Here is a 15,933-nt window from a genome sequence, read left to right on the forward strand (position 1 = left end):
TCCGTAAATATTGAAGCTAATTTCTTCAAAATTGATGCTTGCAACAATTCTTTATCAGGAAATACGCTTATCATAAAATTTTGGAAAATGGGCTTGGCACCGCCCACTTATGATCACCCATGTCGTGACGAGTTTGTTCCAATGGAGACCGAACGAACGAGTCACAGCAATGGCAAAGCAATAAATAGCCGGCAAAATCGAGACAGAAAATGTATACAATGATTATGCAATCGCGCTGCGATAATAATAAAAACAACAAGTAGAATACATAACAATACAATTCTTCTATGTATACAAACATACATATAGCATATGCATGTAATATGTGCTAATATAACGAATAATTCTCAAATGGGCGAAAGAGAAATTTACGAAATGGCGCCTTTTGGCAGTGAAAATTATGAATTTTTATTTTGCGTTTTGACCAAATTTAATAACCACCTATTAACAAGAACACTTAGGGCCGGTTACTCAATGTCTGGTTAACACTAACTACAGGTAAAACATCGTTATCGACGTTACCGACACAATGTTATATGTATGGAGCCGAAGACGTCGATAACGATATTTAACCGCAGATTAGTGTTAACCAGACATTGAGTAACCGGCCCTAAAAATAATAAGTAAAACGCCAGTTCTTGAAGCATACATCATATAGCGTTACTTTAATTCACAAACGCCCCAACCAACACTTTTTTTCGTAACTGTGTTTTTCACAGATTTTGGTAGGAGGTATTAAGGTACGCCTTCAATAAAAATTTTAAAGTGCTAGTACTCTGCTTGCTACTCTTTTTATAAATGTTTTTTTTTTGCTTCTGTAAAATAAAAAAATGTACGTAATCTTTTCAACAAAACAATTTGTTTTTCACTATTGCCAGATTGGTTACCGTCAGCGGGGGGGTCTTATGTAAAGCAGCGTTAATTAACTAGTGGGCGCTGTAGTGAATTTTCGAATAAGCAACAATTGAAAGCAAAACACCGGCCGGGCGGCCGGCCGGCAAATATAAACCCACACACATAAAAATATTTTTATTGTACTAGTATTTTGAATTTATTTTCTTATGCATTAAGTACGTGCAAATGCTAATTGTACTAATAATGCATTTCAACAAAAGCTATACAACGCCAACAAACAAACGAAATGATTTTTATTATGCACTGGAGCGCACCGTTTTCAAATCTAGAAATCAACTAAAAGAAATCGAAAACAAAGTATACATATGCATACACGTACATACAGACATATGTAATGTAAATTTAGAATAGTTATTTGCTTATGGAATGCGTTCAAATTAAATATTCTGAAAAATAATAAAAAATAAATTTGTTAAGAATAGTACTTCACTAAACTTGTAAGAAAAATGTTATATATTGGATCATATGAAGTCTCGGCGGATTTTTGTTACTATGTAGTATTGATGCCCATATGTACATCTGGCAACACTAATTCAATTGCGTTTGAAAAGTGACATTTCAGGCTACATTTTTAGTGAAAACTATGCTATTTTAATTGAGAAAAAAAAAGATGAAAACGCTGCAAAAACATGTCGAAAAATTTGTGTGGAGTAAGACGAAAGTTCTGAGAGTGAGTATTCCAGACCCAGGAGTGGTTTGCTCGATTGCGTGGCGAAAATGTTGGCGTCAAATAAGTACCTCGCTCTGATCGACCAGTCATTGGAAAAGTGGATAAAATCTTGGGATTGAAGGGGAATTCTCACTATGAACTGCTACAACCTGGCGAACGATCAATTCGGGCCCACGACAGTCGGGTCTACGTAACCGGAATGACCCAGATTTATATCTGGCCAATGACTGTCACTCCAGCAACACTCCCCAAAATCTCTTTTGACAAACGAACATGACATGGATGACAAACGACCTCGATTATTTGTATAAACAACCTTTATTTGCTTTATTTGCAATCTACAAGAAAATTTCTTAGCCATTTCTTGTACGTCATTTTAAATGGAGTTTTTGCTTTTCTTGAGAGCTACGTACTGGCCTTAATTCAGATTTATTTACCTCCCGAACCACAAAGAATTCGTTGTCATCCGTAATTTTAATGGGAAAATTGCCGAATTCAGCTGTCAAATTGAAAGAATATATAAGGAAAAATCAGAGAAGCGATGAAGTAAAAAAAAACGACGAACTGTCAAATTGAATTACGAATCTGTCGTGTAAACAGGGTAGTTCGCCATTAAAAATGCGATGCTCGTGGGAACTTAGCGTACTTAGCATTTTGTTACCCACGGCCTTGGCTATCTCAATTTTTATGTACCTAAATTTGGAACAAAATTCTAAAAAAAAATCAGTAAAAAATCCAATTTCTTGCAAGTGTCTCTTAACTAGCCTAACTAGATTATACTGCATCTTCTACTTGTATTGCCTTCATTTCTCTCAGTGAAAAAAAAAAAAATATTAATAAACATCGTTCTGCTTTCTATTTGAGTAAGTATGAAAAAATTAGGCTCTATTTAAATCGCATACATGACTTTTGTAGATATTCAATTTGCTTTCATAAATCTCAATTATCTCTGGCGGCATAAAACACACACATTTTTCAAATACACTTAGACGAAACAATGTACATATAGTACTCGTATTAAAAAAAATCTGCCATTTTATATAAACCTTCACTTGTCGCCTTAACTTCTATTCATTAGATAGTAAAGTACCTTAAATTTATGTGCACACATCCAAGTGGCGCGCAAAAAAAAAAACTTAATAAACAAACAAAAAAATACAGGCCGATCATAAATATGTTCAAGAATAACAGCTGCATTTAATACCTATACAAGTTTGAAGTGGGTCAACCAACAAATATACCGATTGTGTTATTTGTGAGTGCGCCCTGCAGGAAAAAAATTGAACTAGTTAAGAACTGGCAATGTGTATTCAAAATGTTAACATCAATTAGCAGATTTTCAAATCTTGGGTTCACAAAAATCTTAATTAACTGAAAACTTCACTCCAGCATTTTGAAACCCTTTTTGGCAAATATATAAGTAAAACTTTAGATTAAAATACCCAAAATAGTACACTGTAGCACCGCGATTGTCAGCAGTTCATAATCAATAGGTTTTCTCACTGGGCATAAATCAAGCATAGGTATTTTAGAAATATTTACAGCAAACCTTGATAACACCAACTGACTTGTGGAGCATTCGGGCGGCCTATAAATAATTATCGCACCTAATTGAAAGTAGTACCAGATGTACGCGTAGTCACATTATCAATTTAATAATACAATGAGAGGTTAACATAAGTGCTAATATTCAATACGCAATGTTTGCAAACTAATATTAATTGTATAACAATTGCAAACTAATGATTAGCGACCTATTTAGCTTATATTGTACATATATAAAAAATGAAATTTGCACACTTACCGAGAGGGCATATTATTTAAAATCTTTTCAGTTATAAAACCAGCTTGATTGCAACGCTCTAGAAAGCGATCCAATATTATATAAGCAAGTGGCACATCCAAGACAATGTCAGCCATATCGTCAAATACGCGCAAGAAGCCCTATCCAAAAAGAAATGTAAACATAATAAATATATGAGTATTACAAAATTATAATTATTAGTAAGAATATAAAGGACAAGTTGGTTAGTTTTCACTTCTTAATTGTAATTCAAGCCTCCGATCAAAATAAACTTAACAAACAGCCTTTCTGAAGAATATCAAGCCTTGTAGAATTACCGGCCATAAAAGTTTCTAGAATAATCTAAAAAAATAAAACTCTTTTACACACCTGCTCCATGCCGGCTGGCAATACCAAGCATGCCTTATCCAACGACTTGAGTAGCTCACACATGGCCTCCTCCGTATTCTGGCTGAGGGATTCGAGAGTCATGACAATGGCTTCATACACCAATTCATGATGGAAATGTGGTACTTCGAGTGCGCGTAGACAGCGATGTGCCTCTTGTATGTCGCGTGATGACAAATACTCCTTCAATAGCAATGTCATCTCCTTGGTGATGGTCTTGACTGGTCGCAACGGCCCGCCCATACCCCAAACATTGTCCAAATGTGCCCAGCCCTGCTTCATGTGCATTAAGGTGTCAGCGCGACGTATAGCAGCGGCAGCATGTTGGCTCTGCGCATCGAGATCGGTCGGCTTTGTGACGAATTTGGGTGGGAGGCAGTCATCGGCGACAGCACGTGCTAGGAAATTGCCTGAAAAAGTGATATTTTGAAGATGCTAAGATTAATTTGAAACAAATTAAGCGAAAATAAGCGCGAAAACAATTATACACTATCTGTGGTCAAAGTCGCATTTAGCAACACCAGCACATTTCAACTTAACATACCTAGTATGGTAGGCGCCTCCGGAGTGTCCAGTGTCAAGTCTGGCAAATTATCCAGCAAAATCTCGAAACCCTTTTCGATATCCTTCGCGGTTATGACGCGTCCATACAAATCGGATATCAATACCGATGTCATTTCACGCTGCGAATCCTTATGATCCATTGAGATCTCAACCACAACGCTTGTCACGTATGGTCGCAGCGGACCGGTAAGTATCTCGTCAAAGCTCACAGCCACCTCATGGGTATCACCGTGCTCATAATACTCCAATACAATTGGTTCAGCTAATTTGAAGAATTCTTCCGGTGTCAACTCCGGAATAACTTCACGCAACTCGATATTCTTATCATTACATTCGCTATCGTAGTTGGGATCATTCTCATCTTCATACACTTCTTCGAGCGCCTCCGAACCAAGCAAGCCCCAAACACCCTTACCACCAGCGCCGCCTTTCNACTTCACGCAACTCGATATTCTTATCATTACATTCGCTATCGTAGTTGGGATCATTCTCATCCTCATACACTTCTTCGAGCGCCTCCGAACCAAGCAAGCCCCAAACACCCTTACCACCAGCGCCGCCTTTTTTCGGCAAGCCGCGTCCGTAGCCGTTGCGCGACCGACGACTATTCTTCCAGCGACGATGTGGCACCACATAGCCGCCAGCGCTGCCATTAACGGCCGCAGCGAGTGCTGCACTGGCAGCGCCATTCGTCTCGCCACGACTATTTTGTCTGTGTATGAGACGCTTGGCACGCCGCTTGATGCGATCATGACCATCTCCAACGGGCAAGGGCTTCTTCATGTGCCCATTCATGCCTTTCGGTGACCCAGACGAGCCATTTAGCTCAACAGCCTGCACGTCCTCGTTGAGTTCGCGCTCCACGGAGCTATCGCGCGAGTCCACATTACCATTTCGTTGGGCGGTTTCGATTTCCATCTTTCACTACCAAAATAGAGTTTAACGCTTGCTAAGATTCGCCTGAGTTTTACGTTAGTTTTTTTTTTTGTAGATACAATGATTAATATTTTTGTATACACGTATGTAGGTATGCAAGTTTGTCACAGAGTTTAAACGGAAACGACGTTCACACAACGCGCAATCTTTCACTCACTCCAATGCATACACTCTTACGGAAGGACTTGTACTTTTATAGCAGGTGCTTTAAATATCGTTATAACTCTCAAAATGCGCTTAAAGGTGGAGTTTGCAAAAGCTGCAATAAGATCAGTAACCTCACAATCTCCAAAACCTTCAGGGCTTCACAATAGCGTTTTAGGAATCCAGCGCTGCAACTGCAAAGGAAATTAAAATAGGTTATCTTTGGCTAAACTACTGGAAATTACATAATTATAGATGGGAGTGTATTATCTAGAGAATTGTATTTGTTTAAAGGTGAACATATATGTATTCGAGAATCAAATTAACCTAAGAATTACATATATATGGAAAAAATTGTTGTTGTTGCTCTACTAAATTCTGCCTAAATAGTGGATCCATTAAGTATTGTCGCCAATCTCACCTAACGGTAATACCAATAAACGTGCTCATTCGACGGGGTGGAGAAAGGTGTTCGCTGAATGAGAAAAGGTGGTTGTTATCGTGTGGGGAACCTTCACAAGCCGGGCGTGTGTTGGGTATGTCACGGGGCGAAAGTTTGTTGTTGTGGTTGATGTGTAGTGTTACTACTAAGCCCCGCCTAGATCAAGTTGATAAATTTAACTAACGGTAGGCTCAGGAAACGAGTTTTTTTCTCTAAATTGGGATTGAATTCGAGGAAGGTGGAGATTGGGCTCCGATCACGGTATTCATAGGTCGAAAGTTGTCAATGAATGCGGTTTAAAGCCTGCTCAGGCAAAAGTATTACGTTCCTTGTAATGAAAGATCTGAGCGATGGAATGTTTGAAGCGAGTGAATGTTTGGTCCAGTGTGACTGACAGTGCTGATTTTTTTCTAAGGCTGCGATTTTTTGCGTCCTTTTCACGTTAAGTGCCTTGACGCCTTGGTGTATGAATGACGAGAGAAACAAGACCGCAACTACTGGAGAAATGAAAGATAGCCGACAGGTTTCTCGAATTCTCAAACTGTCCTTAAAATTGGCTTTCGAAGCTTTAGCCTTCCTGATGATCAAACTAATTTCGTCGCTGTTGAAAGCAATTGGCGCGCTGGTGTTTGGCAGTCTCCGCAGCCGTCTGGTGGTGACTACTCGTTTCCGTCGTAATATGGTAGGTAAATTTCGGGTTGAAATAGCTTCTTCGGATCTATCAAAGTACACTCATGGTACTTCGCCATACCACATATATGCACCGGCGCGTAATACTCGTACAACTTATAGAAAAAAACTACTCTTACATATATGTACTTCGTTCTAACCTTGTCACAAAACAGTTACTTTACATTATGGCCTTAAACTATGTAAGTCGTACAAGTCAAGAATTGCACAGCTTAAAAACTCTACGCATCATCAAAGGCCAACCTAGATAAACAAAAGGCACTATTACGTAGTCGCCGCGTTCAATGCACCAAAGAATCACAAAATCAGCCAACCAAGCAATCCCAGCTATCTTCTAACGATTCCGAACGTCATTTGATACTTGCCAACAGCGAGCAAGCGAACGAAGGCAATCTGGCTATCTTGACTTACAACACAATCACTGAATCGTATTGGATGCTAAACATGTTTGCATGTACATAAATGCATAGCTCATGAACGCGTCCCGTGCTCCAACGCAACTGCCAATAGTTGAGGTATATAGTCACATTTGTGATTGGAGGGCGACGGGTTGCACATCTGTACATATGTATGAGTGCGTGTATGGAAGCCCACAGACTGACTGACGGGCTGCCCATTGCATACACAGTTTATGCGCCGACATGCACTCGGAGCCAAAGTACTAGTTGAAGGTTTGTTTTTAACTACATTCTATGCATCTATCTACAATATATGTACATAAGAACATATTATTTTTATGACTGTACATATGCATATGCATACATATGCTCGCTTTCGAGTTTAAGGCCTTAGAAGTGCATCGCCACTTCTATTTCAAAAGCTATTCTCGCGGACANCTCGCTTTCGAGTTTAAGGCCTTAGAAGTGCATCGCCACTTCTATTTCAACCGTCTATTCTCGCGGACTGACCAGTTTGTGCGACTGTCAGTTCATAAAAAAATTGTATTTTTACTTTACCTGCCAAGTGCACTATTTGTCAATAACAGCAAATGTGCAAAGAATTTACTAGCTTGCCAATGCAAATACAAAATGACATTCTAATGTCTTGGGCCATAAAATAAAACAAGTAATTTTTAAGCAAAAAACCACAACCGAATTCAATTTTCATATCAAAATTTTAAGAGTACCGTTAATTTTTCAGAGTAGAATGGGACCANCGCGTTCAATGCACCAAAGAATCACAAAATCAGCCAACCAAGCAATCCCAGCTATCTTCTAACGATTCCGAACGTCATTTGATACTTGCCAACAGCGAGCAAGCGAACGAAGGCAATCTGGCTATCTTGACTTACAACACAATCACTGAATCGTATTGGATGCTAAACATGTTTGCATGTACATAAATGCATAGCTCATGAACGCGTCCCGTGCTCCAACGCAACTGCCAATAGTTGAGGTATATAGTCACATTTGTGATTGGAGGGCGACGGGTTGCACATCTGTACATATGTATGTATGCGTGTATGGAAGCCCACAGACTGACTGACGGGCTGCCCATTGCATACACAGTTTATGCGCCGACATGCACTCGGAGCCAAAGTACTAGTTGAAGGTTTGTTTTTAACTACATTCTATGCATCTATCTACAATATATGTACATAAGAACATATTATTTTTATGACTGTACATATGCATATGCATACATATGCTCGCTTTCGAGTTTAAGGCCTTAGAAGTGCATCGCCACTTCTATTTCAACCGTCTATTCTCGCGGACTGACCAGTTTGTGCGACTGTCAGTTCATAAAAAAATTGTATTTTTACTTTACCTGCCAAGTGCACTATTTGTCAATAACAGCAAATGTGCAAAGAATTTACTAGCTTGCCAATGCAAATACAAAATGACATTCTAATGTCTTGGGCCATAAAATAAAACCAGTAATTTTTAAGCAAAAAACCACAACCGAATTCAATTTTCATATAAAATTTTAAGAGTACCGTTAATTTTTCAGAGTAGAATGGGACCAATGCGTTTGTTTTGCGTGATACATTTTTTTTTGTTAATTATTTATAAGTAATTTTTAAGCAAAAAACACACCCGACTTCAATTCTCATATAAAAAGTTAAGAGTACCGGTAATTTCTTCATGATCCAATGATCAGATTTAAACCAAATTACCGAGACACTACCTTTCCAATAAAAACGAATTATCAAAATCGGTGACGTGCCCAAAGTTATGCGGCAACATACATACATAAAAAAATATACTCCAAAAACAGCTTTAATAACAGCTTTAATAATCAATGAACAATTTTTATAAATTTTGCATTTTTAAAACACCAATGGTAACCAATAACAAACGAAGCATCAACTTTGTTTATGTTTCTGATGCGCTGATTTCTCGTGCGCTGCGTTTCGATAACTTTTCGGATGCGTTTGTGAAAAGTATACATTGTCAATATTTTGTAGTTCGGCGTTATGGAACATTTAGTTTGTACGTATGCAAAGCAATTGACGTTTTGGAAGTCAGTCATTTTCTATTTGGAGTCCATAAATTTTGTCACCCACGGTATCTAATACTATCCCAAACGCAATATAATTTTTATTTACATACATAAGCACATGTTTTTTTTTTTAATCAGTCACATAGGAAGCTTTCAAGCTTTCACCTCTCATAACTGACCTACCACAAAACATAAAACACTGCACTTGCATTGAAACACTTAAGAAAACTGTGAGCGAATTGATTACGTTCGTAGGTTCTTCATAGCTTTTCTATGTAGCAAATATGTAGTCGTAACCAGTGTTGCCAGTTTAGTCTTTTTGAGGCTAGATCCAGCTTTTTTATTTGTCGTTTAGCTTCGGGATTTGGGATTTCTTATTTCCAAACTAGGATTTTTTAAAGGACAGCCCTCCACAATATTTGTGGTTGCACTAAATTATTGTTTCGGCTCAGATTTACTTGACGAAATGTTAAGCGAATATCATCCGTAGGCATCGCTCCATCCGACGAAATTTACTCAGCGAACTCGTTCTGTTTATATTTTAAACTTTTTTTCAGGAACTCTCAAGTGTCCCTATAAAACCAAGAAAAGCATGTTATTTCTTAGAACTTCGCACCCCACGGAAATGACGTCAAGCACTACATCGTTAGCGAGAAAGGGTGTTTAGTCGCCAGTGCTTTGCCGTAGCCCCTTCAACCCCTCTGCTATTGCGTCACATGCCACCGACCATTTTTCGCTGCTTTGTAGCATAGCCTCCACGATTGACACAGGTGTGAAAGTCTCGCCAGATATATTGCGAAGCTTGCATCCGGTACTGTCGAATCGCATACACTCAAAAAAGACGTCTTCTATTACATCTCCTCTGCAGTAGTCGCATATGGGTTCCGGTTCGTGTTTGAATCGGTGAAGGCGTGCTTTGAAGCACTCATGTCGAGTTAAACAGTTTTTCAAATAGAAATCAACTTCGCCGTTTAGTCTGAAAGGCTGGACTTTTTTAACCTTTTTTTTGGGCCCTTGAGCTTTTTTATTTGGCCGATTTAGCTTTTTTATTTTTGCTGGTAACACTGGTCGTACCTATAAATATATACAAACGACACATCACGACGACGCAATTACAAGTGACAGGTGATAGGAAGACGGGGGAGATTTGCAAATGTGGATGCTAAAAATACTGCGCAATTCACCATTCATTTAGTAAAACAAAAAATACAATTACTTAGACAAGTGTTCATATGTTGAATCTTTAAATGAAACTTCTTTGCGGTAAAAGATAAAGATTGCGAGATTCGAGATTAAAATAATTGCTCATTATCAAGGTGTATTAAACAAGGTGTGATTGACAGCTCAGGTAGGCTCTCTTTTAAGGTACTATAGTGCCAAAAAATATAAAAAAGCGATTTAAAATTCATAAACAGTTTTTTTTTTTTTCAATTTGACTTTATAGGATAGTTCTTCTGAGAGCAATGTCAAATTCAATCACACTTGTGGAATACTTTGTTAAATATTAACAATTAGGCTATTCACACATTCCTTGTTATTTCTTTATCCGGTTAAAAATTATTATTCTTCAGTGTATTTTGTTGTTGGAAACTTAATAAAAAATACATAGAGCACTTAAAAAAATAACTCGAAACCAGCAAGCTAAATATTTTTTGTTAGTTTTTTTATAAAAATATTGGTCATGCTTTAACATAAACCTTATATGTATAATTCTAAAAAATCTGATTAAAAAATTTAAAATTTAGATGCAAGTTTGCAGAATTTTTATAATTTTTGGACAAAGTATGAAATATGAATTTATATCGTTTTTATTAGATAATAAGCTATTCTTAAAAAAAAATAATGAGTATTAAATTAACTAAAGAAAAATAGGAAAAATTTGTTAAAATGTCGTGCGCCTTTTTATTTTTCCACCACTGTATGTAAGGGTAAGAAAAATGAAAAGTAGCGATGAGTAAGGACTGACACACCCTGCCTAACAAAAACCCCTTACAAAGTTTAAGGAAAACAAAAGTTACACTTTGGAAGAGATGAGAGAAGGTAAAATAGGCGGTTTGTGCAAAACCAAAGTACTCGTGTACCTCCGCTGTTATCAAACAACAAGGTAAATTAATAAGACGCAAATTATTTTGGAGCGGCGAACGCGCTATCAGAAAGCAGAACAACAAAAGCAAAACACGAAAATACAACAAAATGTAACGAAAGCAAAAATATCAACAACAAATTCTCAAGGTTGAACCGGGCAAAATAAACATAAAACAAAAATACATATCCAAATATGTATGTACATTAGGGTGGTCCAAAAATACACAGATCAGAAATCAACTTTTGAAATATATGGAAAACTTCAAAGACGCTGCCGTCTCTGATTGCAATTTTAGTAGGGACTCAATCGTTCGTATTACGTCGATTACGTTATAATCGTCTCGGTTACGTTTAAATCAGCCGTAATAATATTGCCGAACTAATTTTTGAAGCATTATTTTGCAGATGAATCGTTCGTGATGCGTCTCGTTCGAGATAGATAATAAGGCTGTAAAACAAAAAAATTTGGTATGAAAATTCGGCCCTTTCGCGAATTTCACATGAAGAAATATTCCCAAAAATTATAAAGCAAAACAAAAACAATTTTCCCAATTTGTTTTTGTTTAGCATGTTAAATTATGGGAAAGATTTATTCAAATGGAATTGGCGATAGGGCTGATTATATAATAGTTACAAAGAACTTTTGAAAGAATTGTAATACATTAGTTATTTATCTTTGTTTAAGAAAAAAACAGCAAAAAATATGAATCATCTGAATATTAATCTTAAATCGCTACTTTGCGAGCAGTAGCTTAATATAGCCATATTTCTCAGAGCCTTGTTCATTTTATTCATACTCCTTTTTACCATTGCCTATCCTTACGGACGAGCACTTCTTTTGAGCTCCTAACAGAGGGCAAAGTGAGTATTCTTGTGCGCTTCTTTTGGCCTCCGAAACGATAACAAAGGGCGTCATCTTTATCTTCTTAGCTCGTTTATTACTCGAAAACATAACAATGAGCGAGGAATCAATAAAATTTTTGAAATAACTAAAAACATTTCTTGATTGCGCACTTATTGATCGAAATGGATGAACAAGTCATTACGCCTTTATTTGTTCGATTTTGGTATTAATCCATACAAATGTTATTGGATATCTTTCGCTGACACACATATGTACCTATATATGTATTTATAGTTCACAATTGAGCAGTTTCTGGAGTCAAACGTTCTAGCAGCTACAATGGAATGACCCACTGGTCTCGCTTATTTTCGATATTCTTGTTCGTGGGGGTTACTGAAAAATAAATAATTGGCCACCCTAATGTACACATTTATGTATGCATAAAAGGAGAAAAGGCAGAACAATCAAAATAAATACAAGCTTATATACGCATCATAGATAAATATATGTATGTACATAGTATACATATTATGTAAGTATGTAGATATGTATATTTGAGCATATAAAAGATTAGCCTGGAATATAGAAAACGAAAAAGTTTCTCAGAGGCGCGTACAAGGGTGGAAATCGGGAGTGAAAAACAGGAAAGGCAATAGAGCGCGAACATGGCGCTGGATAACGAATGGCAATCAATGGCAGATAGAAACCGGTTACAATAAAATTAACAAGCGCTTTTTATATCACCACACGCGTCAAAAACAAAGTGCTGTGTTTTAACTTTAAAGGTACGACCGCACTAGGCGACGCGACACGACACTACGCAGCGCGGTAAAATACTCTTTGCATGGATTCTTACTTGCTGTCTCCACAGGCAAAAGTTTTTTATCTTGATAATGTTGTCAGGCAAAAACTTGGCAAGCAATAATTATCAGACTGTTATCTTGATAAATATTGCCAGCAATTTGGTAGTTTGACAGCTACATTTTCATTTGCGCGATAGCTTCGTGGCGGCAACATTATTGATATTGTTATTATAAAATTTAGCTGTTTTCTATTAAAATATTTGTTATTATGTACTTGGGTGAGAAATAGCATGCTTTTTTTTTAATTTTTTAATTGATTAAATCCGGCAAAAATAGCCATCTTACAAATGTTTTTATCAATATAAATGCCCACGCAAAAATATTGTCTCTTATAAAATTAATGTCAGGCAAAACAAAAAAATGACAAATGGTAGGCAAAACATGTTTGCATGTGGAGACGGTGTTATGGAGCATACCGCGCTACGCTGCAGCGGAGCTACGCGACGCGACGCTGCGCGGCAAGTTGACCAACTGGGAAAAATGTCCCCCAGCGTGGTGTCGCGCAGTTCTGTCCGCATAGTGCGTTATACCCAGCGGAACGACATAACATTTCGTATTTTTTTTTAACTTGAAGAAATTCTGAGTGAATATTCACATGCATTTCATTCAAGAAGAAAATTTTATGTAAAGAAACATAACAAGAAGAATTCACCAAGAAAATAAAAATAATAAAATGCATATGTTGCGCACGTTCCATCTTGTTGGAAGGTTTTGACACAAATAAATTAAAAATTTTGAGCGAAGTGTCGCGTCGCTGCAGTTTCAGTGCGGTCGTACCTTAAGGCATGAAACCTGGTAACTAATACATATGTACGTATGTAGGAAAAATACATATCGTCGATGTTTTTGCAAAACCGCCTATCCTACGGCACTCAATTTTAGTAGGAGTATCGAACGTTTCATTCTCGATGCCTGGAGTTCAGGGTTAGCAAATCTCATTTTTGTCACAATGGCGATTTAGGCGGTTTTGCAACCGGTCGATGGGCGGTTTTGCAATAACATCGACGATATGTATGTATATCGCACACCCTCTTCAAGAGAACTACCTCGAAAAAAAACGTGTTATTTTGCATAAATCAATTCGTAGGATTTTTCCCAAATTAATATCAAATATTTTTTTCTTTATGATTATATTCTCTAACTAGAAAACTACTGTTATACCTGTTCTTTGTATTAATTGCGCTGAATCTGTACCATCACAAAGTGATATATTATTTTGTTGTGCCTCTTTTGAAGACGGCGTGCGATATGTATATAGCGTGATTACCGCATTAGAACATTTAAAGTTACTGAAATAATTTTAGCAAAAGAAAAACTTTAATAAATATTTATAACTCTATAGACGATCTACATGTTGGACACTAGCACTACTGTAAAGATTACGGTACGTGTCAAAGTTATGCGTACACTAAAAAAAAAGACAGAACTGATACCTTCTTTTGAGTGGTAAGTATCAACGCAGAAGGAAAGCGTATTGAAAAATTAAAAAAAAAAAAAAAAATAGCGTAAATTATATCACAAATTCGGACGCGTACTTTGCCACCTTAGTGGAAAAACGGATCATCAAAGCCCGAAAATGGAATCGATAAACGGAAAAAAATCCGCACATCATCCACTTTTTTTCCTTTTCTGGTCCATTTTCGGATTTTTTTTTTTGGCGGGGATGTTGCGCTTTGGAAATGAAACTATGTAGCGTCGCAAAAATTAGAGCAAGTCATCCAAAATGTTCGTACGCTCTATTATAATTAATTTTTTATTAATATTCGCTATTTTACCCTGAGACGATTTATAAACATTTAGAGGAATTTTGGGAGGATATTTTGTTTTTAGTTATTAAAAACTCAAGCTTTTGTCATTTTTTTAAGAGCTTGCTGCTGTCAAATTTATTATGTTATAAAAAACAAAATTAAAACGCCAGCCTAACATACAACTAAGCCTGCGTGCAACAAAATACCTTCAGCGTTTCTTTTATGTTATGTATGTTCAAAGCACATAATCGTTTTATTTTTCTGATATATCTTAAATGAAAACAGGCATGAACCGCGCGCCAAATGGATCGTTGCCAGGAAGAGCACACGCATATTTTGGTCGCATGTCGGCAATTGCGTGGTGGTGAGACGTACGAGGAAAGCGCAGACTAGGCGCCACTCTACATATTTGCATAGGCTAACAAACAGCCACAAGTATACCGCGTGTGTCGTTGCCACTATTGATTTCAATATTACTTAACTTGTACCAAACTTTGTACTTGTTGATATATATATGTACATATGTGACTTTATATATATTAGCGATCAAGACCTTAGATAAGTTCCCAGAAATTCAAAAACCTCCAGAGTCAGTATGATCGTTGATTTAATGAAAATTAAAGTTAAGTAAAGAAAAAACCTTTACTTAACTTTTTAAGATTTATGTTCAATTCAATTGCTGATGTTCGTTGTGAGAGAAATTGTGTTAAAGATCGATTTCTGGTACAATTATTTAATCAATTAAAGTTTTCTAATCTTTTTGCAGCTAAAAATAATAAATTATTTTTTTTTAATGTTAGAAACAGTTTGATTAATCTTTTCTTTTTTTACTTTCATTTTATAAATATTTTTCATTTATTTTTTTTTTTCAAAAAAAATACATATTTTTTTAATTTCGTTTAGTTTTAGAAAACTTTTCGCTAAAAGATAAACAGAATAAGGCTAATACCTCCTCGTAAGCAGATCTTTTCAATTTATCTGTCGAAATACGAAAAGACTTTCAAGATAGTAGCCGGAGTAGATAAATAATTCATACGAAAAACTTGTGTCTTTCGAAAGACTGTGGTGAGTTGAAAGGCAGATGCCAGAATTGACCTGTTAGTGGTATTGCTTGTCTTTTAGCGACAGTTTCTAAAAAGTAAACACAATTTACAAATATAGTTGCTTTTTTAAGCAATAAAATCTTGAAAATTGAAAAAAAAATTTAAATAAAAAAGCAAAAAATTAAATAATAGGCGTTTTTTTACACGCATACGTATCTGAGCTTAAAAGTTTTATGGAGCTCTAAGCAACAAACTTTACAAAACAAAATTACTTGTTTTGAAATGGAAATTATCGATGATTGTTTTTTTACACGTTAAGTGTAGAGGTATATGTGTGTAAAAAAAAACACAGCTAA

The 15,933-nt window shown here is 36.5% G+C and overlaps 1 protein-coding gene across 1 annotated transcript in view; it reads right to left on the reverse strand.

Annotated features, from left to right (window-relative positions):
- Positions 1–15,933, reverse strand: part of Pdcd4 (Programmed cell death 4) — a 44,807-nt gene that overhangs the window by 18,637 nt on the left and 10,237 nt on the right. The window contains exons 2-6 of the mRNA XM_017617983.1: positions 5,366–5,614; positions 4,901–5,319; positions 4,321–4,767; positions 3,759–4,186; positions 3,390–3,529 (exon numbers count right to left, since the gene is read on the reverse strand). Coding sequence (XP_017473472.1) covers positions 3,390–3,529; positions 3,759–4,186; positions 4,321–4,767; positions 4,901–5,258 — 1,373 coding nt within the window. The 5' untranslated portion in view covers positions 5,259–5,319; positions 5,366–5,614. The remainder of the gene's footprint in view (positions 1–3,389; positions 3,530–3,758; positions 4,187–4,320; positions 4,768–4,900; positions 5,320–5,365; positions 5,615–15,933) is intronic.

Source organism: Rhagoletis zephyria, unplaced genomic scaffold (assembly GCF_001687245.7).
Source record: "Rhagoletis zephyria isolate East Lansing unplaced genomic scaffold, Rhagoletis_zephyria_1.1 Rzeph_scaffold_01540, whole genome shotgun sequence".
NCBI classification, from domain to species: Eukaryota; Metazoa; Arthropoda; class Insecta; order Diptera; family Tephritidae; genus Rhagoletis; species Rhagoletis zephyria.